Source organism: Thermobia domestica, chromosome 1 (assembly GCF_964235325.1).
Source record: "Thermobia domestica chromosome 1, izTheDome1.hap1.1, whole genome shotgun sequence".
Classification (NCBI taxonomy): domain Eukaryota; kingdom Metazoa; phylum Arthropoda; class Insecta; order Zygentoma; family Lepismatidae; genus Thermobia; species Thermobia domestica.
The window spans coordinates 60,264,660-60,291,352 of NC_137454.1; the positions used below are offsets into that span (position 1 = coordinate 60,264,660).

General features: G+C 34.6%; 1 protein-coding gene across 4 annotated transcripts in view; it reads left to right on the top strand.

Moving 5' to 3' along the window:
- Positions 1-26,693, top strand: part of kis (chromodomain helicase DNA binding protein kismet) — a 158,499-nt gene that overhangs the window by 53,587 nt on the left and 78,219 nt on the right. For 3 of the 4 annotated variants that reach the window (XM_081757548.1, XM_081757556.1, XM_081757560.1), the window contains exons 7-16: positions 2,809-3,201; positions 7,081-7,201; positions 8,364-8,534; positions 12,360-13,031; positions 13,400-13,624; positions 18,204-18,331; positions 18,629-18,817; positions 20,334-20,565; positions 21,920-22,162; positions 24,644-24,800. In XM_081757548.1, coding sequence (XP_081613674.1) covers positions 2,809-3,201; positions 7,081-7,201; positions 8,364-8,534; positions 12,360-13,031; positions 13,400-13,624; positions 18,204-18,331; positions 18,629-18,817; positions 20,334-20,565; positions 21,920-22,162; positions 24,644-24,800 — 2,531 coding nt within the window. The remainder of the gene's footprint in view (positions 1-2,808; positions 3,202-7,080; positions 7,202-8,363; positions 8,535-12,359; positions 13,032-13,399; positions 13,625-18,203; positions 18,332-18,628; positions 18,818-20,333; positions 20,566-21,919; positions 22,163-24,643; positions 24,801-26,693) is intronic. The other variant, XM_081757553.1, reaches the window with a different exon arrangement.

Below are 26,693 nucleotides of genomic sequence, written 5' to 3' on the forward strand. Positions count from 1 at the left end.
TGTTTTATCAAACGTTATGATCGTCAAATCTGCAAGGATCGGGTGGGCAGGTCATGTAGCCAGAATGAGAAAAGATAGGAACACTTTAAAAATTTTAAATTTAAATCCAGTCGGTAAACGACCATTAGGAAGACACAGGCGCAGGTGGGAGGACAATAGGCCGCAGATGGATCTCGCAGAAATAGAAATTTTGCCCAGTTGGCTAAGGACGGAAACCAATGGAGAACTTTTGTAAACACTGCATTGAACCTCCGGGTTCCATAGCCCATAGAGTTAGTTAATAAAGTGTATATCGTCTCATTATTTTTAAATTGCTGATTTGTACTTACGAATTTGTTCATTTTAATGTTGATAAAGAAATTACTTTTCTTTTTTAACTTATCGTATGCAATATCAGTAAATGTTTTGGTTAATTTACTTCCCTTGTAGGGTTGTTTTTATAAATTATTACGTGCTCTAACCTTAATCACATCACTCTGTAAACTTACAAAGGTTGACTAAAAAAAATTACAAGTCTAAAGGTGTGAGATGTCTTCATTACCAGAGGCAAAATCACGTTTCTTGTATGTAACGTATCCATTTCTACCATTGCACCATTAGCGCTGCAGCCTTTGGTGATGCCCTACATTGGTGAGGCGTTTTTTAACACAATAACTACATTTTTGATTTTTTTTTTCGTCTATTATGGAGATGTTCTCATTATGGCAAAGAGACTTGATATCTTAACGAACTTAGCGAATGTTCTAGTATCTCATCAAATAGTGGGAAAAGTTGAAAATGGTAGAGTTCCGTGACTGCGTCTGGAATGAGAATTATCACGTAGGGTGATTTAGTTCGCAGCAAATAAATGATACTGCTTTCCGCGTAGTACTGAAGAGAGTGTTTCTAGGAGGTTGCAGTAGTAATAAATTTACAGTATACAGGTGGAGATACAGAATGTTGTAGCACTTCTCTGGATGTCAACACCAAATTGAAACACGTTCACAGCACCTTAGCTGCAGCGTACTTCATTTGTCGGAACTCAGTGCAGAAAATTAGATACATTTTGTCGCTTAAAATGTTTCGTGTGACCCCCTATTTCGTCCATAGTGATGATCCGTCCAAGGAAGTAGTTACCTTCCGTTTGGTACTGGTACAGGAAGTCCCGTGGAAATGCATAAATATGCCCGTTTTGCATCTTGGAAATTTCATGGGTTAATCCAGTATATTGCAGTTTTGCGTATCGAACAATGTTGAGCACGTCTTTGTGGCATACACCTCTTCTGCGGCTAGATTACATGTAGTCCATTGGCGATCAACATACATTAGAATAGCGACGACTGATTTAAATTGTGTGATTGTCAGCAGCCAATCACCATGAATAGGACTGTCCTGCAAGACTTCACTTCATCGGCATATGCTGGATACAATATAAACACTTAGGACCTCGTGTAACTTCAGGTTTTACCTGGCCTGAAGCAGTGTTCCAATTTCGTAAACATGTTATTTGTGTTCATTCGCTATTGTCTTTCACTAGAGGGCATAGTACAATGCAGTTCAGTCTTTCATGATTTTACCACTCGCAACATTACCTTGTCTCACAGTAATCTAGTATCAGATTACAAAGTGTAGTCATTTGAATTATGTCCATTACTTAACAACAATGGTGGCACCATCCTGTAATGCAACCCTTATAGATGAATGGAATCCTTATTTTGTAACGAGTGTATTACATTTTGGGAGATCGGAATTCAGCAAAGAAGCGGTTTGAAGAAATTATGAATTAACGGAGATTTTCAGTTTTCTGATGGAAAATGGTTACAGAGTTTAACTAGTTTGTGCATATTCGTAGAAGCTTAACATTCAACAGTAAGGAGAAATCAGCTTTTAACAAGTTCACAAAATCAAGTAATTGTATTTGCATAATTTTAGGTTCAGTATTGTTGATTTCGCGGAAATTGCTCATAGATAACAGTGAAGTTAGTATATTTAAGATCACCGTTGCCGTATTCATGTCCTGTAATTTGAAGTAACGCTTTAATAAGATTGTTACTTGATTTATATCATAGTTAGGCAGGGCCATGTAAAGTAGATGTTAGCATTTTAGAAAGATAGTATTTTTTTATTGTTGTTATACATGAGAAATACATTTGAAAAAAAATACAGATCGACCCTTTTTTAATAATTAGATAAATAATAATTGACATGATATCAAGGATTTTAGTAGAAAAATCGTGGTAACAAGTTTTTTTCGTGTCCGACTTCGCTTCCTGACAATACTGGGTAGTGTACAATATCACAATCAGTTTAGTTTCAAAACGATCAAACAGTTGATAAGGATCGTATCTGTGGGCAAACTGGTTTTTTACTTTTTCGCAGTTTATTCCTATATACTAATTTTGTAGCCTTATTATCACTGGTTCGGTAAAACTCCCGAGTTGGTCGAAACCTGAAAAGTAGCACTGCTCGTGCTAGTAGTCGGTGGTTTCGTTATGAAACAAAGGATTTTTCAGCAACTGAGATAAACTTTGGCCTGAATTATGATGTGATAAATCAGAAAAATCCAGTGAATTCATTGTTGAATATTATGTAAATAATAGCTTTATATATATATATTTTTTTTAATGTGATGATTGTGGTATGTATATCGATTGAAAATATGAAGTTATAATGAAAAAAAAAAAAAAATAGTAAAGAATTGCGCTTTTGGGAGTGTTCGCGTATTTGCTTTAATTTTATATCGTGGAAGAATATATGTTAGAAGTTTAATGAAAACCGGCGAATTATTGAATATAGTCGTGTGTAATACCAATTGTGTGTTTTCTTTAGAAGAATTTCGAAGAAAAAACAACAAGAAGAGGAAGCAGCAGCTGCTGCTGCAGCGGCGGCGGCGGGTGCAGCTCCTTCAGCAAGTACTGAGACTTCAGTGGAAGGTAATGAGGCGAAAGTTGCTGGTGATACCGCTGCTGCAGAGAATGCAGTACCTGCAACTGCAACGAATCCACCAGATGCTGCTGTGGAAAGCAAAGTGGAGAATGTTAGTGGTACGACAAATGATGCTTCTGTTGGTCAAGACGAAAGCAGCGAGAATCAGGAGAAGACAGAGGGGGAGAAGCCACAGACCGGAGGAACTCCAGGCACAGCTGGCAAATCTTCAAAGAAATCTAAGAAAGAGAAAAAACCGAAAATGAAACCAGTGTTTGCTGGAAAACTCAAACCAAAGTAAGTAGTATTTTAATTTATTTTCAGTTAAAGTTGATGATAATTCTATTGTTTTCTTTTGGCTTTCTTCCGAATCTATGTTGAGGTATAATCATAAGTATAATCTTCCATAGGGTTATTGCCTTTCATTAACTTATTAATATATTTTTAGAACGAATAATGAAGTACGGTTCGACAGAAGATGTGCTAGTAGGAGAGAGGATAATTAAGTATGTTTTCTTTGCAAATTGTATGACGCCTGTTACGGAATCAGAATTGAAATTTGAAGAGAAAAATGTGATGAATGTTGGATGAAAATACGTGTTAAAAGAGAGAAGTTTTGCTTACTAGAACGAACGGCTTGCATACATCGAGCGCTCTAAGGCCTGCCTCTTGCGAGTTCATTCATGTATAATGTTCAGAATACTTAGATAAATGGTAGGCATTTAGAACTTCGATAGGTAACTGATAGGCACTCAAGACTTCGGTCTGGCCGCACTCCACGTGCTGCAGGGGATAACATGCTACAAACAGGTCATGGGACAACTCTGAAGGTGCACTGTATGCAAGAGGACTGCAAAGTCCAAGACTAAGGAATGACGGACCGGATGCTTCTAACAGAGCCAAGTCCATAAATTAGACCAAACTACCGCAGCTTGTTGTAGATGAAATGTGGCAGTAGATCACGTCCATCTAATACTTAGATATTAGAGAACGTATAGGATAAACCAATAATATTATTTCTTGGGATATTACTCTAGCTAGAGACTATTTTTAGATTGATTCCTACAACTGAGATAATGTTCTCGAAGTTGTTTAGTATAACTTCCGCGTTATGAGTAATGTTTTTGTTATTCTGGATTTTCCACGACTTCTGTGTTAATTATGTATATACGTTTGCTTTCAAGTGATAAAAGGAGACCAGAAAGTGTGGTAATCATGAAAAAAATCGAATTTGAGATGTTAATGGATCTGCACGTTTCATGACCCATACATATCGAAAGTGATTTTTCAATATATTTCCGTCCGTTCTTCCAGATGCACATTCGTCTGGAGTTTACACATTTGAACGTATTGAGACCAAATTTTAAACTTGTTTTTATGTAATTCTCCAGAGAGGGTTTTCGATTTTCTCACCCCTAAAAGTAAGGGCAGTTTACTGAAGGATGAAAATCAACATTTGCTGCTTTCTTAAAAATTGCTCTAACGATTTTTATATTTTATAAATCAAGTTTCCCAATAACAACCTCATACATTCGTATAAGTCATTTCTCTGGGAAGAATCGAGAAGGGGTACTTTACTCTTGGAATGAGTTTTTTGACGGTTTTGTTCATATATCACAAATATTTCATTAATAACGTGACAATATGGCATAACTCACTTGTCAGGAAAAATATTCGGAGGTAGTTTATTTTTGGGGGTGAATTAGATTTTTTTTTTTTTTTCATATTTCATAAATAAACGTCATTAACCCTTAAGTACTACGCATGTTTTTGTCACAGTACTACGCGGAGTCTGTCAGACTCCGAACAATAGATTGTGGAGAAACCAACTGCACAATGTTAATTTTCGCATACACACTAAATATAACCAAGAAGGTAGAGGAAGCAACAATCGAGAGAGGTGGTCGAACAGAAAGTTACGGCAACAGAGGAGTCTGACAGACTCCGTGTAGTACGTACGGGTTAATAACCAGACAATATGGTATAACTCGTTTGTCCTGAAAATATATACGAGGGGTAGTTGATTCTTGCGGGTGGGTTTTTTCGGGCGATTTTCTCCAAACTGCTCAGATGATTTTGTGTAAATTTCAAAAATATTTCAGTAATCACCTGACAATATGGTATAGCTCATTTGTCCTGAAAAAATGTGGAGGGAGAGTTTATTCTTAGGCTCGTGAGTTTTTTCGGATTTTTTTCTCGAAAAAACAGACGATTTTGTTCATACTTCATAAATATTTCAATAATAATTATATAATGTTAAATAAATAACTTCCATGAGAATATCCACAAGGGGTAGGGCCTACTTGACTTTTGAGGGTGTTTTTTCTTTGGGCAAAAATTTCCGAAAAAGCCTTGTAAGTTTGTTCTTACTTCACAAGAAAATGGTTTCTTAATAATTGCAGCACAACATGATTTATTATAAGAAATTGGAGTGAGAAAGTTTAGTGTGGTGTTCCGTACATTTTATTTAGTTGTATTATTACGTATAAAGCTTGTACGAACTGAAGATTGTATATGTACTTCCCTGTGCTCAGAGGCGGCTCATGAGAAGTCAAACTGGTGAAAGTTATTGTTAATGGTGAATTAATTGTTCTGTGCAACAATCCATACGTTAGGTAACTTCTCTCCTGTTACTTTGGAACGATAAAACTTCTAATTTTTATATCAATGTTTCTTCCCTCATGAGCCACCTATGCCTGTAATAAGTCTGGTTACAGTAGAGGTTAGAACTTTAATGGTGGCAGCTATTTATTTATAGCGATACAGAATAGATACATGTGACAAAGATTTACAATAACTCATTTAATATAGTTACCAGCATTGTGTATAACCCATTGCCAGCGATGTGATGGAAGTCGTTGGATGCTGGTCTTGGCATTGTGATATAGTATTCATTAAAATTGTAGCAGCATCTGTTGTGTTGATAGTTCTAATGGAGCTGTCTATTGCCTGAAGAATATGTTGAACAGTTCTGAACGAATGCCACGAAGAGGTTCCTTCATCTTAGGATTCAAGTCAAGAGCTTAAGTGCGGGGAGTAGGGTGGACGGTACAGCACTTTCCGTCCCCTTCGATCGAACAAATGTCACAGTTTGCGCCCGAGAATTGTCCAGTAAAATAATGGGTGGATTCTGCGAAACGAGTTACCGCTTCCTCAAGGCTGGTCGAAGGTTCTTTTCTAAAAAGAAACAAAAATACTTCACATTAATGGTCTGATATGGAGAAATGGCATTCGTTACGATTACACCATCCCAGTCATCACGAGTCACCGTAACTTTCACATAGGTGGGGTTTTGAATTTTGGAGCTTTGGATTTCCGTGATGACTCATAACGCACCATTCATTTGTATAGCATTTCAATTGCGACTTATACGATTTGGCTCATGTTTCACTCAGCGTAATGATATGACCTCTCCTTCCCGCTCGTAGCGTTCCAAGTGGTTCGAACAGCGTCATATCGTAGCCATTTCTACGTTTCCATCAGCTCATGCGGAATTCATCCTGATGCGATTTTTCTCATGCCCAAGCGTTCCTTCAGAATGTGCAGAACTGTCGTATGCACTAATCCTCCTATCTCTTCAGCCAGCTTACGAATAATATGGCGTCGATCAGTGTCCAATAATGCGGTAACAGCAATCACGTCTTCACTGACACGTTGACGACCAGGCCGTTGCATGTCTTTTATTTTAGCGTCCCTCATTGAAGGCTCGTACCTACCTTGCCACCGTTCTGTAAGGCAATGCAGATTCACCGCAAGCCTCTTGAAGACCTTTATGACACTCTCCTGCTGTACGATCTTTTGCACATTCAGTTCTTATTGAACTCTCTCTTTCTCTCTCTCTCTGTTTTTTTCTTTCTTTCTTTCTTGTTTCGAAAACATCGTGACACAGTAACCTTGCCTTACACCCGCGCGTGTACCACCCGCTACACGAGGCTTTGTTCTCGTCTACTGCCCTTGCGCGTGACATTGGAAAGGAGCCCATTTACGCTGAGGTAAGGTACGTATGTAACATGGTACGAGGGACATTATTTGATTCCGTTGTGAAGCGTCTATAAACCAGTGTTGCCACCTTTAAACTTTCAATCCTTGTATAACAAGTGGTGGTAATCTCTCATACAAAGCACTCTGTACTTTTATTTCATGAAAAGATCTTACAGATTTCCTTTTCGTTTGCAGGGGATTATTGGCAGGTCTTAAGAACAAGAACAAGAAACAGAAACTACGAGATTCTGATGCATCAGATTTGGAAGTTACACCACCACCGTCTCCTCAAGCTAGTGGAGAAAGTTCTGTACAGGTACTTGATAATTACATTTCTTAATCAGATTTGATTGAAGTTTGTGTGAACACATGAAGGAAAATTTTTCCTCTCTGTTTATGCGCAGTAATAAAAAAATTGCATTAAGTCCTTAAGGCACTGTTGGTTTGTAGAAGCTGTTTTACTAGATAACCGAACACATTTAGACGTCAAAGTCATGAAGTTGCAAGTTTCCAATTTTATGGTTGTGTTGTGGGTTCGCACGGAAATGGTTTCAGCTTGAATTTTTCATTACAGTCAGCAGTACTTCAAGTTCGCGAAAGTCGAAATTTCTTGTAGCTTTTATCTCCATATACAGTATAAAAGAAGTCCTGAATGAAAGTGTGACTGATCAACGCTGAAACCAAGCCGCTTAAGCTAGAAATTTGAAATTTGGATAGTAGATAGGATTTTAAGGTAGCATGGAGAAATGATTTTTGGAAATTTAACTGGGAGGAAAGGGGGAGGGGGAAGGAAATAGGAAATAGGAATTGCAGTTATTGCATTAGAATTTCCCTAGAAACATGAAATTTGGTATATGGACTTCTCATTTAAAATAATAAGACACATATTTCAGTGCTTCTCATATTTCAACTAGAAAGAAAAGTGATTTGGATTACAATCTAGCTATAATTAACCTGTCATAAAAGCAAAAGGTAAGGAAGGTATTTTATATATTGGCCTTCCAGCTAGACCATACATCTAGTTTACCTTCTGTATTCCATCCTCTCTGCCTCTGGCTGTGCTAAAAAGAAAGTAGAGATATTTATACATTGATATAGTATTCATTAAAATTTCCCTCATTTTTTAATATTTAATTTTAACTTGTATAAAAATAGGTTAGCTTTTGAAATAGCACATGAAATAGGTTATCTTTTTATATGTGATTTTGCGTCGTATAATACCTCTACTTATACATGCTTACGATATTTTATGACTCTTTGTACACGGAAATACTCGTATTCATTACTAGAGATATATTATTCAACGACAGAACTGCTGAAACGTTCGTCGAATCTAGTTTTTTTTTTCATTGTTCTGAACAACATGTATATAAATCTATTACATCTTGTTTTAGAATGGATTATATCTTCATGTGCTTTATTGTGTTATTCACAATGTATTATACATTTATTAACTCACTCACTTTGCTTTCCAACAGAAGCGCCGATCTGCTCGAAATACGCACAGGAAGAAGTATGTTGATGACATAGTCTTTGCTATGTCTGATGACGAGGCAACAAAAGCTGTTATAGCAAAAGTCACGGAATCGACAAAACCACCAACAACAGAAACATCGGAGGTTCCAGTTAAACCGAATTTTGTTTATATTGTAAGTAGTAGCATTATACATTAACGTTGATCATATGATTCAGTGAAACTTGTTAAATTATTAATAGATGTGTACGTACACTTCTATTTACTGCGACTGGTAGTGTGTTCAAGAAAGAACTGAACACTTTCTTTTGAAATAAATTTGCAATGACAAAGATACTTATAGAAACGTTTTGTAGTAGTGCATTGTGTCCAAATGAGAATCACTTGTTTAGATTTTCAAAGTATGTGCCATCATATACCACAAGATTATGCATTCGGTTTTGATAGTTACCAATATATATTTTTTTTAAATATCTCCGGAGGATTGGTTGAAAGCGCGTTAGTGATAGCAATTTTGAGGCCATTCACAGTAGCAGAGTGTCTTTTAGATCTTTGATGTGTCTCCAAAGGAAGAAGCAAATAGGATATGCGTCGGGAGAATGTGAAGGCCATTCGATTGCTCGAGGATAATGATTGGGATATTGCAGTGAGTACGTGTATTCCAAAATATTTGTTAATGATCAGAAAAATAGAAATAGTCTGGTGCAATGGTGCTACATTTTGCGTAAACCAGAAGCTAGAGATTATCTTAGGCGACAAATTTCAAGGAATAATTGATACGTTGTGCTGATCAGCTCGAAAAAGTGGACATACGAGCTCATCGCGGCACACACATGCCCAAACAGACATATTGGCTCATTAATTCTGCTTATTTACGTACCTCGATAACCAGAAATAGGCTTCGTCGAAGAAATATGCAGTTTCCAGATGCAGTTCGTTGTTGTTAATCAGAACAACAGTTGTGTTCGCAGACTCTTTTCGCTTTTCAGAGGACACTTCATTCATGTGTTTTAGCTTTTCAAAGGACACCTCGTTCTGTGTCGAAGAGTTCCATTTTGTATGGGAATAATTGGAGACCCTTCTTAATGATTGTGTGCACAAAACTAACGCTGTTGTCCAGTTGAGCGGTTGAAGGTTGATGTTGAAAAGCGTCCTCTTTGTTTTTCAACATTAGCTGTTGTCTTCAGTATTTTGGTACACCGGTATGTCCTTTCTGTGTATCACAAACATGACGAGTTTTCTGGAATCTTCGAATCAGGTGCACCCTTGTTGATTTGTATAGTTTTGGGTATTCTTTTATGCCGTTGACCATTTTATTTTCTCAGTGTTACCGGTGGACTTCCATTTGCTTGGTACCATGTTTCACTAGAAACTCAAGCCTTCCGGTTAAATAAAGCATTTTTCAATTTACAACAAGAAGCACAAAAATGGATACACCATTTTTCAAATCAACCTGCGAACAAAATTACATCAGTAAATGAATATGCTACAGTCTCTCACTTAAAAGATTCCCCAACAAAATATTCGATCCTTTCTTGAACATCCGGGATTTAATGTACCATGAACTGCATTGGGTCGGTGTTACCTGACAGTTTCCTCAGATTGAGAAGCTCACTGGCAAGCCATCTCACTTCTCATAATTCTGAATTAGTTTTACACTTTCGTTCGTATGAAACTCTGAACACTAGAGTAATTTTGTGCTAATTTGTAGAAACTTTACTCACTTTTAATAGACGTTTTGCAAAGATGATATCACACACCCGGTGGAAGTGTTGCAACTCAAAAAAGGGAAATTTTGAGTTATCATCGCTCAAAAGAGAAGAGAGAGAGAGAGAGAAGCGAGCTCTACCTGGTGTTATTTTTGAAGAAACGTACTAAACAAATTAACCCCTATATGGCAGAAATACCAATATTCCAGGGAACGATTTTGATAGAAAAACAAACTTCAAAAGTCATATTCTCATAAATGTGTATCGTAATAGTCTTCTACTGGGTGTGCGATAAAATCGTAAATCTGTGAGAAAAGTTGATTATACAGTAATCTTTGTTGAATGCACACTACTTTGACATAATAATGCTCGTGAGAAACTTTTCTTTTTTTTTTCTGCATTACGCGAACGTGTTTTTTTTTTTTTAAATTGTATTATTCTGTCATTTCCAAATTACATATTTTGTAGTAGAGCTAACATACAAGTGTATCGACATAATATGCTCAAAATATTAATATGCTGTAATGACTTCCTTGAAGTGAGAACTTAAATTGAATGATTTTGTGTTTCCCTTTAATTATGCCGGATTTTAAGTAATTTAATTCAAACCTGTTCTCAGGTGATACATCTTGCATTGTAATAGAGGAAAATAAAATAAATCCCTGAGAAGTGCCTGTTGGTTTTTTGCTGACATACTGTTATACTTCTTCGCCCTTCAGAACATCTACTCTGTTGAACTTCTGAATTAGCACTGGAATGTATGAATGTGATGAAAACCCCATAATCTCGGAACAAATTTTATAGTGTACACAGCGTGTATGTATACATGCATATACATGATACATACACGTTCGAAAATAAATATTGAAATGAATACTAAAACGAAGAAAGTAAATTAAGTAAATAAAAATATAGTACTCCATTTGGCGCCAAAATCAAATTCCTTGGCTCAGTGCATTTACATATACACCAGAATTATATATTCACAGTAATTCAGTACACTCTTGTATCTTGTTGGACCTCCCAGTTAATATGCTCGTTTGTCGGTCTATTTCGAGTTTTTTGAACATTGATAGTCTATCTTTTCTTTCCTTAAAATACTGCTCAGAAGCTTGCGTGCTAACATTCGATTTTACTCTTTATCGTGGAAACGATTTCATTTCATTTTTCCAAATTATTAACACAGCTAATGAGAGTTTAGGCTTGTTTATAACATATGCAATAAGATTTTCACATGCTTGTAACTTGAATATCAGTGAACAGTTGAGTTAAGAGGTGACGTATTTTTGACCAAATAACTATTATAGGCGTTTTCACAATACTTACCATTCATGGAAGCAGACCACCAGATCAGGAGTGCCACTGCCAGTAGATATTAATACAAAATTTTATAAGATGTAATAGCAAATAATAATAATTTGGTAATAATTTTCTTAAGCGCCATTTTTACATAATTTTACGGAGAAATGATAAATATTGTGAAATCCCACTCTTTCCATTAGGCACAACCGGTAATTCTTGAAAAATAACGTAAAAATACACAAGGTTCGCGCAGACTTGAAAGAATTATGGAATTCATGAAAAAACTGAAAAATCGTGAAATAGTCAAGAAATACAAAGTACAGATTCTCAGAACCTGTTTTGCAAAATTTCTCTACGATACAAATACTATTTACATGTATAGTAGTTGAGGAACGCTGTAATCGGGAAAAATGTAGTTGCATTTTCACATTATATACAAACATGGAAGTTCATAAATCATAAACAGGAAAAGTTGGGAGATTTCGTGCTTGCCAAATAAGTATATTCCAATATATAATAAGTGGAAACCCTGATACATTACTTCGTATAGAAATTAAAATGTTCACTGACATTGAGGTTACAAGCATGTGAAGATCGGACAGCATAGTATGTTTTTAAGTTTCTGTGGACCTTGAAAATTGTTTCATGTATGTCCGAAGTATTGGAAGTACTTCAGCTTCTAGAAATGCAAAAGGTTATAAGTTTTATGTTGTAATATTAGTTCCATACGTTCTATCAATCAATATTGAACTGTGAAATCTAATTCGGCATCCCTTAGTATAACAGAAGAATCCGAATAATAAAAATTGTTAATTTGTAAAGCTAGAACAATAATAACGCAGCTTCCACAGATAACGCGGTCGAATTAGGCGATCGGTCAATATAATAATTAGTTTAATAGGTTTTTCTTTTTTCCCAGCGCATTATTTTTGTGTATGTTGTGAAAATTTAGAAATTAAAACTTGTGAAATTCTTAATTTGTTTTGCAGAACACTACAGATGAAGACTCTATGGTTGTACAACACGTTCTTGCTGTGCGGAAAGGCAAGCGGGAAATAAAATCCGATAAACTTAAAGAAGAGAAAACGAGCGTGAACGAAGTAAAAGACAAGGAAGCTTCAAAAGTTGTAGGGGAAGCGGAAACAAAGCCTGAGCAGAATTCTATTGTGGGAGAGAAGGAAAAATCTCCCGAAGAACAAAGTGAAAACAAACTTGAAGAAAAACTAGGGAGCGATGAAGGGAAACAGCAAGAAAGTGAACATAAGGAAGAAAATGAGGCAACAGCAAATGAAATTTCCGAAACATTGCCCAAAGAAGAAAACGCTGAGACTAGGCAACCAGATTCGGAGAATTCGGAAAAAGAAGTTAAACCTGAATCGAACACAAGTGAAAAGAAAGAACATATTGCTGAAGCGAATCCTGATTCGTCCAAAGAACAAGCCGAACACAAGGCTGTTGAAAGTAAAAAAGCTGAACCTGTAGAAAAGACTGATGCGCAGTACCAGGAAGTTGAAGAATACTTTGTAAAGTACAGGAACTTTTCATACTTACATTGTGAATGGAAGACTGAGGAAGAACTGTACAAAGGCGACAAAAGAATTGCTGCAAAAATTAAACGCTTTAAACAGAAAATGAATAACCATGCAAATATTTTCGAAAATGTAAGTAGATTATTTATTGATGACATTATGCTTGTAGTTTGTCAGTTTTACTCTCTTAGTAATACTGTTTACTTTGACAATTATTATTTAAACACTATTCTTAACTTTCACTGAACTTTCTCTCCCTTAGCATAATCGTGAGATGTCATTTCATTTCGTTTTTTTTCACTGAACTTAAATACTATTTCTTAAATGTGAAGAAAATTTAAAACTTGATATACTGGTACTTTTAGAGGTGAGAAATATAAATTGGATTAGCCGTTTTAGAATATATACTATACTTTATTTCAGCTTCAGTGTATTTTAAAGTCTTATTTTAAATTTTACTGAAATATCTCTCTCTCATATTTATATATTTTCTGTTTCAGTTGGAAGATGAGCCGTTTAATCCAGATTATGTTGAAGTTGATCGTGTTCTTGATGTTGCGGAGAATACAGATCCTAATACGGGACAGACAATAAAACATTATTTGGTAAAGTGGAGGGCGCTCCAATACGAAGACAGTACGTGGGAATTGGAAGAAGATGTAGATCCATTGAAAATAGAGCAGTTTGAAGTATTCCGTAAGGTCCCTCCGAAGGATCAATGGAAGGTATGTTATTTGAAATCAGTAGTAAGTAATAAGAGATCAAGAATTAAAATATCGGAACATTCTTTGTTTCGTTGTATGTCATTAACTATTGTTAACATACGAATAACGTACTTCTAATAATCGAAAGTAAACATTCTTGTGTGGCTTCGCATAACGTGGTCGCTAAAACTCTCGCCTTTGGTGCAGGCGGTCCTGAATTCCATTCTCAATGGAGATACTCGGTCAAAAAACTAAAAGTTTTTTTTTTCAGACCAGCCATCTTGAATCTCGTTTTCCTGTGTTTTCCTCATTCATATCATGCCAGGATGGTATTAAACATGCCACTTTCTTTCATTCCCGATTTCCCAAGTAGTGTAATCGCCGAGGGATGTCATCCCTCATACATTTTTATGACACAATGAAAGCAGCGAATAAGATTTTCCTTAAAAGGACCTCACAAGGGGTGGCTCACATACGGGTAACATTCATAAGTCCTAAAAATATAGGCACTTGACCTAAATTTTAGGACTTGTGCCGCGAAATGATTTTTAAGTCTTACGCCGCTTAGGTCTTGTGCCTTTTTCATTCACTTGCTTTAGTTATGAAATTCGCCACCACCACACGAAATTGCGACGATGCAGTAACTATTTGTCAATAGTGTTACGATCGTAGCTAATTCCAACGGTAACAGCTATATTTGTACTACTAAAATTATCATCATTATCTGTTCTGCAGTTATATATGAATTACATTATATAACCTATTTCATTCTAAGAATTAATTATATAATTGATTAAGAAATTAGTTTCTTTCAAATGGAGATACGAGAATTCCATGACAAATTCTTAGAAAAGAATTAAATAAAAATGTTTAAAAAGCATATTTTCCAGACTTTTCTGAAGCCAAGTAAGCACTCAAAATTGCAATATATATATATACACTATTCTGTGGAGTGTATTTTATTAAGAGTAGGACAAAGCCCACTCTAACTTTCCAAAGGTAGGAGAAAACCCATCAAAGTTCGCTAAATTAGGACAAAAGCGCACTATATACTTCACAAGTGAACACTAAATACCGACTATATATATTAAGAACGCAAGATGGTTACTATATTTCACAGTGTGTTTTGATAGAGTTGATACATATAAGCCAGAAAAAAATCAACAAATAACTCTAAATTACTAATGTAATATGCAACACAATACGTTTGAAGAAACCAATACATAGTCATTTAGGGGTGTAGCCTGGTAACTTTTGGAAGGAAGTAGGCTTTTTAACATACTAAAAGCAAACCAAAGGTATATTTCCAAATTTCGAAAGCTTCAATAAGGCAATAAATGTATACATATTACACACGTATATAAATACATATATTATTATTATGTGGCCCCACGTAGTGTAGTCGCTAACGCTCTCGCCTTCGGTGCGAGCGGTCCCGGGTTCGATTCCCGGTGGGGCCACTCGGTCGAAAAAGTGTACAACGCTTTTTCAGGCCAGCCACCCTGAATGAGGTTTTCCTGGGTTTTCCTCATTCACACCAGGCAAATGCCGGGGTGGTACCTAACTTACAGGTTCCAGGCCGCTTCCTTCCTTCCCTTTCCCCGGATTGTGTGCCCGCCGAGGGACGTCATCCCTCAAAAACGTAAAGGGCTAAATGGCCTTCGATGCCGAAAGCACAGAAATCTAAATCCTAAAATCCTATATTATTTTTATCATTATATTTTCAGTTTGTTCCATGGGTCAAACATGGGTCTTGACAGTTCGTGAATTTAAAACTACAGCTTGTGGGAGATGTACGAATAAGTTAAGGCAAAATAAATCGGAAACTGCTCATGAAAGTCAATGACAGGGTGTCTATCGGTCACGAAAGTCACGAAATCAGAAAACGGTCATGAAAATCACTAAATTTAGCTTTTGGGTTACGATTTTTTTTTTTTTTTTAAACTGTACAAATGAAGTACAGATTTGAAAATTTCGTTCTATAAAACGTCAAAATTCACCACCAAAAATGTCTATGGTCGGCTTTAGACGCCACCAAATCGCAAGCAAAGTACGTTTCTATCGCGTGGATGAAAATTCGGCCTAATTCGCACCCAAATTTGCTCTTGAAAATGTTAGGAAATTTTATAATTTGGTGAAGACAAGGTCACGAAAAAGTGACGAAATTCCATTTTGGAATTTTAGTAGACACCCTGAATGAGTTTGACTGTATTTATCTTCTGTACTCTTATATAAAAAGAGTTAAGATAAGTGACTTTCTGGGCATACTACTACAAGTAGTCGTCGTTAAATTTTAATTTATTAAAAAAAAAAAAAAAAAATAGTTTTCTTACGAAAGTAGGATATAAGAAAGAAATTTTGGAAATACATATCGTAAAAAGGGTGGGGTAAGATTTTTCAAATAGTAGTGTATCTCGTAAATCTCTGAAGCTAGTAAAATGAAACTTTGCATATAAACTTTCCACTTAAAACAAACTGAAAATTCAACGCATAAAAGGGAAAGAACAAAGGGTGAACTTTATTTAATGTTCGAATTTCACATTACTTATTCAGAAAATATTTATAAAGTAGGGAAGGATTTGCTTAAGCTGGATGCTTGAAACTCGTTATTTCAACTTCTAACTGAAAGTAATGAAATATATGTTTCAGCGTCTTGAAAATTACACATCTAAAAGGGAAGGAGGGTCAATTTCTATAGTATGAAAATTTCCCACTGCTTATGATATTTGGGCAAAAAACATTTTCCTTTAGGTCTGGGTTCGTCCAGTTAAGCAAATGGGAGTTCAAAGTGAATGATTAATTAGGTTCTTCTAATTACTTTAACATGTTGACGTAGTTTAATTTTTTAAAAAGTGTTTCTTTCACAATCTGTTATAAACATTATTAATTTGCTGTAATTATTAAACACAGACTAACCCCCACTCGGGGGACCAAGAGTTTGTTTTGGGTGTTAAGCCATCATTTGCCATCTGTGACATAACCTTTAGTTTTAACTTCACGTACAGTAAAGGCTCAGGGTCTCAAAAATGTAGCATATCTGAAATATTATTATTATTATTATTATTATTATTATTATTATTATTGATAATAATAATAATAATAATAATAATAATAATAATAATAATAGTTAATTCCAACGGCAACAGCTATGTTAGTAATACTAAAACTACAGTTAATAATTGTAACGAGTAAAGAGTAGTTAATTACGAGTATGACAACTATTTGCTACGGAAGGAGTTGAATATGATAAATATATGTGTAAAAATAATTTACTTCAAATCAGCATAAAGCAAAATTTATGACGTATATAACTAAAACACAACATTATGTTACTAATACGAGGTCAATGGTGTGGGAAAAAAAAAAGGCATTATGAAAGATCTGGGAATCGCATTTGATAGGTTGTTAATATTTTGTCACCACACACATGCTATTATGGAAACAGCAAGAAAGAACAATAGGCTTTATTTATTTATTATTTCAGAACGATTGAAAATGTATTTATTCAAATTACTTGTAAGAACTAAGCTAGAATCTGGTTCTGCAATAACAAACTATGTATCTAAAACTTTGACTAACAGATTGACAGTATTCTTGACACGGACGCGATGGTAGTGCCACAAGGAATTTTTAGGTCCAGTGCCTTTTAGGACTTGTGCCGCAAAATAATTTTGTAGATCTTACGCCGTTTAGGACTTTGCGCCGCGAAATGACTTTTAGGTCTTGTGCCGTTTAGGACTAGTGCCGCGTTCCCTTACATACTTGCTCCAGCAATATCCCAGTAGAAAACAAATTTTTAGGTTATGATTACAAGAACTCCTTCACAGCTGTAATGACTTCAGTATCACTTACAAAAAGACGTCCAACTTGAGCATTTTTGTAGATTGGGGAACAAATTGAAGTTGGATGGGAGAGGGAGGGGAATCTCGTGAACAGGCTGGATTGGTGAACGAGTTAAAATCTGCATTCATGATTTTTTGCATGGCAGCTGCTAAGGTATATCCTGAAACATTGTTGGGGTGGTAGACTTCCTTCCAACTGTAATGACGAACTCAATTGTGGACCCTGAAAGAAGAAAAAAAGGAAAGTGTAAATCAATGTGGAAGGCCCCTCGTACTTGCCACTGCACATCTTGGTTCACTCGTCAAGTTAGCTTCAGCGACAGGGTTACTTCATGTTATGTCAAATGTTTTATTAGCGTACTCATTACGCATTCAAGCACTCAAAAATAGCCTTCTAAGTATACGAACGATTCGGTATTCTGGCATTTATATTGTAAAGCATTGTGCATTGAAAACGTAATCTTATTCAGTACTTACTTATTACACCTTGATGAAATACGAAGGAGGACACTTCAAAAATAGAATTTTCTACAAGATAAGATGATTCGATTAAGTGAGTTTGGAAACTGCGTCTGTTTATTGTGTATTGCATTAATGAAATATTTTCTTTGTTTAAAATGCGAAACGTTTCATATTTATTGTGTGTACTCTTATATTAATATATAAAATACGCACACAAGGAAATTTTTTCTTAGTGTTTTCTGAATTGTTTGTTAAAAGTAATGTTATTTTGGTGTAACCTAATACTTTCTTTTCAGCCAAAGAAAAAGCCAAATGCCGAAGATTGGACAAAATTAGAGGAATCTCCTGTGTACAAAAATGATAATAAATTAAGAGCATATCAGTTAGAAGGGTTAAACTGGCTACTTTTTTCATGGTACAATGGGTAAGTTATCCAATTTTATTTAATCAACCACATTTGCATTACAAGTGTATAATTTGCTTAAATTATTTTCACTGTTCTGACTTGATTCTTAAGCTCTTGCAGTTTTAGATAGAAATGTAAGCAAATGGCAAATACTCTTGCAGTTTTTATTTTCATATTTTAATATTTTCATAATTCACTTAAGAATTTTCTTATATTTTTCGCTTTATTCAGTGAAGAAAACTAAATACCAGTGTTGACATACATTTGCTTTTTCACCATAGATCATAAAGTAATGATGTTTTTCTTCTTTTATAGTCGTAATTGTATATTAGCTGATGAGATGGGTCTCGGAAAAACAATTCAGTCCATAGCATTCATAAATGCAGTTCATCAATACGGAATAAGGGGACCATTTCTTGTTGTTGCTCCTTTGTCCACAATACCAAATTGGCAGAGAGAATTTGAAGCATGGACGGACATGAATGTTATTGTTTATCATGGATCGTAAGTGGCGTATTTTTTTTCTGTTTTGCAATTGTTAAAAGGAGTAAAAGTATCATATTTAGTGTATATGTTTAGTCATTCGTGTACAATTACGTTCAAAAGTGGATTTACAGACACGCTTCTTTTCTTTCCAATAACTACTAAATAAGTAGTTCAATTTATGTAGTGTCCTGTAAACTAAAAGAGGAATTTACCTAAATTAGGACTTAATCGGACAGCGGTACAAATATATATGTAAAATGGATGTCGAAATCTAAATAATAACAAAAGAGATTCATGTTGAATAATAATATCGTACTTAACGTTTCGCAGGAAACAACTTCGTTTTATATGGAGATTTTGAAGTCATAGCTATATTTATCTGGGACTAAGACCTTGAATACCAAAGTGTGGATAGATCAAGTTGTCGCCAAGACATACAGACTATTATCTTTAAAGTTGTTTCTTGAGCAGTTAGAGAAAATTTTGTTGCATAATAATTTGATTATATCGTAATAACTACTTAAAAATTTAAACACATTTTGAAAATTCAAAATTAATTAGTGTCATACTCTAGATTCGTATTAAATTTAATAATTGTAAAACAGTGTTTTAAGAAGATTGTTCAGAGGATGTTTCCCATTCTTCTTCTAAACCAAGTATAAGAGTACTTCAAATGAAAATCAGATCCACAATTTGCTCAAACTTTTCTTAATTTTCTAGACATTTTAAGTATTGACATTAAGGTTTTAAATATTTCATCAATAACCCTAAAAGTTGCACAATTCACTTTCCTCACAAAGTTTCAGAGAGAGTATTTATACTGACGTGCATGTGCTTTTTCGAAGATTCTCTCGAAAATGGGTCTAGTAATTATCTTAATACTTTGTAAATGAATAGATTAATAGTCTGAGACATGGTATATTATTTTCTTTTTCTACTAAGAAACCAGAAATGATTTTCTTCTAGTAGAGTAAGTTTCTTTGGGACAGTTTTCCAAACACCGCTATTATAATTCCGTTTGTATTTCATAAATAGACATTTCTGTAACTTCATGTCATGGTTTAAGAAATGGAAGCGGGAAAGTGTGGTGCGGTAGCCTGTATCTTTTATTTATACTTTACAGTCCCGTTTAACCGAATTTCTGGATTAACCAAACAACCAAAAAGCCTTTACTAAGAGAAGGCCAAAGAAGATACATACATTTTTGTCACAAGCTGAATTAAATTTCACTGTTTTAGTCGTACGACTGTAGCTACGCAGTGCTCTGTTTTGAAATAATCATATTTTGTCAATATGTTTTCACTCCACAAATATATAAAGAATACGAACGTGTACTGTACTGTATCAAACCTTTTGTCTGGTTGAAACGAATATTCTTTCAACCGAACCACCATCGGTCCCATCAAATTTTGTTAAGCGGCACTCTAGTGTATATTCCCCCCCCAAAAAAAAATAGGAACAAAAAAATAGCTTAAAAAATGGTTTGTGACTAGAATATCCTGATATATTTATTTATAAAATTTTTGCTTTGCAGGAACGCTAGTCGAAATATGATTCAGGAGTACGAGATGTTTTTTAAAGACGATAAAGGAAATATTATCAAGGAAACCCAGAAGTTCAATGTATTAATCACAACTTTTGAAATTATTATTACTGATTGCTTTGAGTTAAAAGAATTTAACTGGAGACTGTGTGTGATTGATGAAGCTCATAGGTTGAAGAACAGAAACTGCAAATTGTTGGAAGGACTGCGATTACTTAACCTGGTAGGTTGAATTTAATTATTGTATTTTCAGTAAACATAAACAGTTATAATGCAGGTAGGTGATATTGTTACGAGATTGAAAATGAAGTAGGTTTCGAGTGCACAAGGAAAAACAGATGCGACGGATTGATCGGTAAGAGTACTGCAGAAAGACAGAGTAACGATGTACGTATAATTCTGAAATTTAAAAAAAATTAGAAAAATAAAAATTAATTGCTACAGAAGGAAGTACCATTCGTGGAAAACAATAGTAAATTAAAAAAAAAAAAAAATCAGCGATAAAAAGGGATGTGGGAAACAGACTGAATGTAATGAGAGTATTCCACCACAACATTACTAAATTAAAAAAAAAAAAAAAAAAAAAAAATCGATAGCGATAAAAAGTGATCTGGGGAAACTGAATGAAATCCAGTTTTGATAGTTGGGATTCTTTTAATTTAATTTACATTTTAAGTTCAGTCTCTGTCCAGTTGAAGTTTTTAATCCACATGAACAATTATCGATACTCGTGATAGTTCTCACATTGCTCAGTTACCTGTCTCATTAACTAAAATGAGACACTAACCTTACAGTGCTAAATGTATCCCAGCAAAATTGAGAGCCGCTATTCTAATCCTCCGTCGCCACACTCACGAAAATCGATTAATACACTGAACTCGTATATTTACGGGTCCATAACTAACATTAAATAAAACTTGAATCTCGATAATATTGGACAGCAAACAACTTTATCACTCACGTATATCGAAAAACTATCACAGAAGTAAAATATGTGGAACGCCAAACTTGTTAGTTTCGCACAGAATATATCCCATATATTTTAGTTTTACTACTCAATGTATTTTAGGGTGACATGATCTCGAAAGATACGTAACAGTCGGCCGAAAAAGCGTAGAAGCTTTTTCAGGCCAGCTATGCTGAGTAAGATTTATATGACACCAGGTGAAAGCCGGGATAGTACTGCCATACAGGTCCCAAGCCGCTTCCTTCCTTCCCTTTTCTTGGATAGTGTGATCGCCGAGGGACTTTCTCTCTTACATAACGGGCTAACATGGCTATAGATGCCGAAAGCTCAAAAATCTTATTTCTAATCTGAATCTGAAGATATGTATTTAAAACAGTTACTTCGTACCCAGTGTAAAAGACAGTGTTAATTAGTCAGTAATTTCTGAAAGGATAGACCAGTAGTTCAGTTTTATTATGTAATTTTTTCTAGGGCACTACACTTGATCATGTTAATAAATAAGTAGTTGTGTTAATGAAGTATACCCTTTCTCACTTATATATAATTACTGCTATTTGTGTATCAAATAATGTTGTGTTCTATATTGTAATATTTTCATTTTTGTTTAAAGGAACATCGTGTGCTTTTATCTGGAACACCTCTTCAAAATAATGTAAATGAATTATTTTCACTTCTAAATTTCTTGGAACCTGAACAGTTTACAAGTAGTGAAGCTTTCCTGCAAGAATTTGGTGACCTGAAAACTGAAACCGAAGTTCAGAAATTACAGATGTTACTGAAGCCGATGATGTTGCGACGTTTGAAAGAAGACGTAGAGAAGACAATTGCTCCCAAAGAAGAAACTGTGATAGAGGTAAATGTTTCAATCTTGAACTTCAGTTTCATATTTCAGTGAATGCTCAAGAGTATTTTCTAACGTTAAAAGTAGTTACTTTAAATGCTAAACTGCTTCGGGTATATAAGCAATTTTTGCAGAACATATTTAAAACTACTGCTTGCAACGGAGATAATAAGAAAGTTGCGACAATCGAGATGTGTGTGCAAAATAATGGTATGTGCAGTCTCGTAAAACTTACTTGATACATCCGCATGTAATATTGGAGAAAAAAGAGCTGTTTGTTGAAGTTAGTATGTACATAAGCTTACGTAATTAATATATTACATGCAGTAATGAATGAAACACATTTAAAAAGGAGGGTATTGTAGAGCGAAAAGCCTCTAGTGGGTCTGTTATTCGTTTCTCTAGAGTTGCATTTAACTTGTACAATTATCCATGTTTCGTAATGAAAGCACGTGACTGACTGACATGGCCTATGCCTTAGTCGGCTGTGCATTATGTAGGTTTCAAATTGATTTGTGGATAAGTGATACGAATAAAGGTTGTATAGTGGTGAATACAGTGATTGATTGATTTTAGTCCAAAATTCAGTCTAGAATTTCTAATAAACCGAACTACCGTTTACTGTAATTGTGGATTAGAGATGCGAAAAAGTCTGCTTTTCTGGGATGGAGATTTCGCATAAAAACTAGTGTTTATATATATATATATATATATATATATATATATATATATATATATATATATATATAAATAAATTTCCCCCTTTTAAAAAGCTTTTTATGATCTTATTTAAGTATTACATTTGTTTACCTATAGTGTATTCTTCAATTAAGAAAATGTGTTTACATCATGTAGTCGTGGAATGAGATATCGTGAGTAATTAACCAACTGGTACTTCAATGGTTGTTATCAAGTGTAAGTTCTTGTATTGGTAGTGGAACTCAATATGTAACAGGTATTTAATTAGCGAAATTATATCGAAAAACACGTTATTCTGAGCTTCACATATTCAATTAGAACCTAATCTGAGTTCAGTTTTCAAAATTAAACCCATAAACCGTTGTTTTGGGTATGATGATAGTTTAAAACGGTAGTCGGTAGTTAAACTTTATTATTCACAAAATTACTTCTTTCTTTACATCGTGTCAAAATTTTTGAAATTAGAAACTTGTGGATAGTCCTTTTAAGTCAGTTTCCCTTTAATTTTAACGGCCTTTTCTAATAGCTCTACGTTTTGTTGAAACCGGAAAGCCCATTTCGTCTATACATTTGCCCTTTCTATCGCATTACCAATTTTCTTTGATCATTTTTTTTCTTTCTTCAGAATGCAGTAATTAAATATTTGTTTTCGTGTTATAATTGGAAAAGAAAGAAAGAACATGCTGTTGTCTCGACTAAAATAGAAATATTTTAAAAAGTCCAAAATTTCCCAGTCAGAAAAAGCTTGATGGAAGTTTTCTTTCTTCAGAAATTTTCGAATTCTTTGCATCTCTTGTGTAAACATTGTCCCAGGTGCGTATATGAAGAATAAGAGGAAATTTTTGAAGATATTTGAAGGCAGAGCTAAAATTTTTAGTTGATATCGCAAATACGTAATATTTATTTTATTAGATTGGATGAAAACAGTAATTTTGAATTATTATTATTATTATTATTATTATTATTATTTATAGAAATTATATATTTTGGGCAAGCTTCAGTACAGAAGTAATAATTACACAGTCAAATTCCATATAGATCAAAGTAATTATGATGGACTGTATGGAACATACAATATAACAGATTACTAACTTGCTAATAATGTTCCTTCAGTTTTTCCTTCAATATTTTGAGTGTTACACTGAGATACTCTTTCTCAGTCACACACAATGACTAAACCACTTTTTTTTTTTTTTTCTTCCCAATATCGCATAATTTTTAGATTAAGAGTCTTCATCCCGGCGAAATTAAAATACCGCTAATTTTACAGTAATTATGTGATATCTTCAAATAGATAAAAGACAATCGAAATATGGAGCAAGAGCGCCCTAGACAATATTATTTTGCGTTAGGTACCGTTATCACAAGTCACCTAGCGGCTTTCCGTTTTCAGCTGTTTAGAAACGCGAAAATAAATGCCGATTTTCAAAATGGCTCGAAATCGAAAGCAGATAAGTGAGTCGTAATAACGGTTTCTCATGTAAAATAGTACTGTCTAGGGCGCTCTTGTTCCACATTTCGATTATCTTTTATCTATTTGAAGATATCACATAATAACTGTAAAATTAGCGATATTTTAATTTCGCCGGGATGAAGACACTTAACAGTGGAATTTGAAACTGGTACGATTTTTTCCTCCTATATTATGTATGACATACACTATGTAAGTAATCTAATAGCCTATACTTGAAATTTGACTAATTGTGTATTTATTTCTTCTGTATTGAATGCATGTTAATTTGATTTTTGTCAACTTCGGAAATTAAATACATTCTCACTTTGATGTTCATACAGGTGGAATTGACCAATATCCAGAAGAAATATTATAGGGCAATATTAGAAAGGAACTTTTCGTTTTTGTCAAAGGGAACGTCAACAGCAAACGTACCAAATCTTATGAATACCATGATGGAATTACGGAAATGTTGTATCCATCCATATCTGCTAAATGGTAAGTTCTTTCTTTATTAAGTTCACGTACGCTGATACACAATCAAAACAGTTTTCCTACTGTCCCAGAAGGGGAAATCAAATCGCTGTTATTGTCATGGAAGGAAGTTTTTGTAAGATACAGTTTTGTGCAAAATCTAAATTTCCACTCCCACTTGATTTCGCTAAGGAGACATTACTGTTTCTTCAGTCAGCCTTGTTATCAATAAAAAATTCAATTAATTTTCATCTTCAAAAGAAGAATTGAGTGTCATATATGTACTAAAGATTTGATATTAAATTTGTAGATATAAGAACATACCCGTTATAAAGTTAATTTCAAGAATAGGGAGAATTGGTAAGGTAAACTAATCTTGTTGAGATCCTACCTTTGTTTCAAATTTCAAAGAAGGTTGTATTTTATTATGTCGGGTCATCGAATGTGTGGAGTGTTGGAGTCTTCAAAATACCGTACGAATTTGTTTAGAAAAGATAATAATATATATTATTCATAGCATATTGTATAATTAGTGCTTAGTAAAACGAGAATTCGTTTTGCAGTTTAAAAAATAAATAAATTGGCAATGTCTGTTTATTAAAAGACTGGACGAGACATTATTATTTATTTATTTATTTATTTTATTTTTTTAAATAAATGATGTTCGACGGTATCATGATAGTGCCCTAATACTACACACATACATATATTATAGTATTTATATGATACAGTGAAACCTCTATAAAGCGGACACCTCCCGTGACGGACATATGTTGTAATCCCCAAACACTGTAATAGGAAAAAACTTATTGACAAACCTCTTTAAAGCGGACACTCTCTAGTACGGACATGAACAGTCTTTCCTGTTTTTATAGGTATTATTTACCTCTGTATTACGGACACTTTCTCTAGAAACAAGTTGAAAAGTGCAGTAAAAATAAATTTTAGTAATTCATACATGTGTCATCAAGAAAGCATTGTGACAACATTTTGCCTCCTCAACTGGCTGGTCAGTAACCCAGTCAAAGTCTCTGGTGAACAACACTCACATGTCCTTTGCTTGCATCCCACTCCCACCCAAGCACACAAAAGTGATTGACAGTTACCCACCATTTGGAGTGACACGTTATGGTACTTTCCCGCTGGAATCTGGAAGCAAGCAGAAGACGAGTTTGGTATTTTGGGCCTGCGGGTACACATATTGTCTCAAAAAAGACACTACTGGACTGCAATTAACTCACAAATTAAAACAACATACCGAAAATGTAATAAGTAGTAATAAGTGTAAAGAGCGGAGAACTATACCATCTTTTTCCATGTTGTGCCTTGAACATGGAGTATTGGGTGCCGGAAGAGAATGCAGGCATTTTTTTAATATTCGTAAATACATGATTAATGCAAAAATATTTTTTCTAATTGCATATTACCTTGTTTACTAATATACGTCATAAAATATTGAAACCTCTCTAAGGCGGACACCTCTCTATAGCGGACAATATTTGATTACCCATGGCTGTTCGCCTTAGAGAGGTTTCACTGTATATGGTAGAAAATGTTTAAGTGTTATTGTAATTGTTCTACGTGTTTAGATACAGGGTGGGCGTAAAGTAACTCCCTATTTTAATATTTTTTTCCTCCTAAAATATTGTAGGTAGACCCATTGTTTTGCACATGTGTAGTTTATTATATACCATTATCTTTCCAAAAGTTACAACTCAGTGTGTGTTCCAATAATTTCTAGACACTGTCAAACGAACAAGTACGTTTACTACGACCTTCCCCAAAACCACAGGAGAAACACCACTTATGACTTTGTTCTCATACTATGAACGAATCTTATTCTCAAGTTCGCTAAAAGTTCGCGTGAAGGTGAGGTCTGGACTATGCGCTGGCCTTTTAGTGGGACCTCGGCGACAT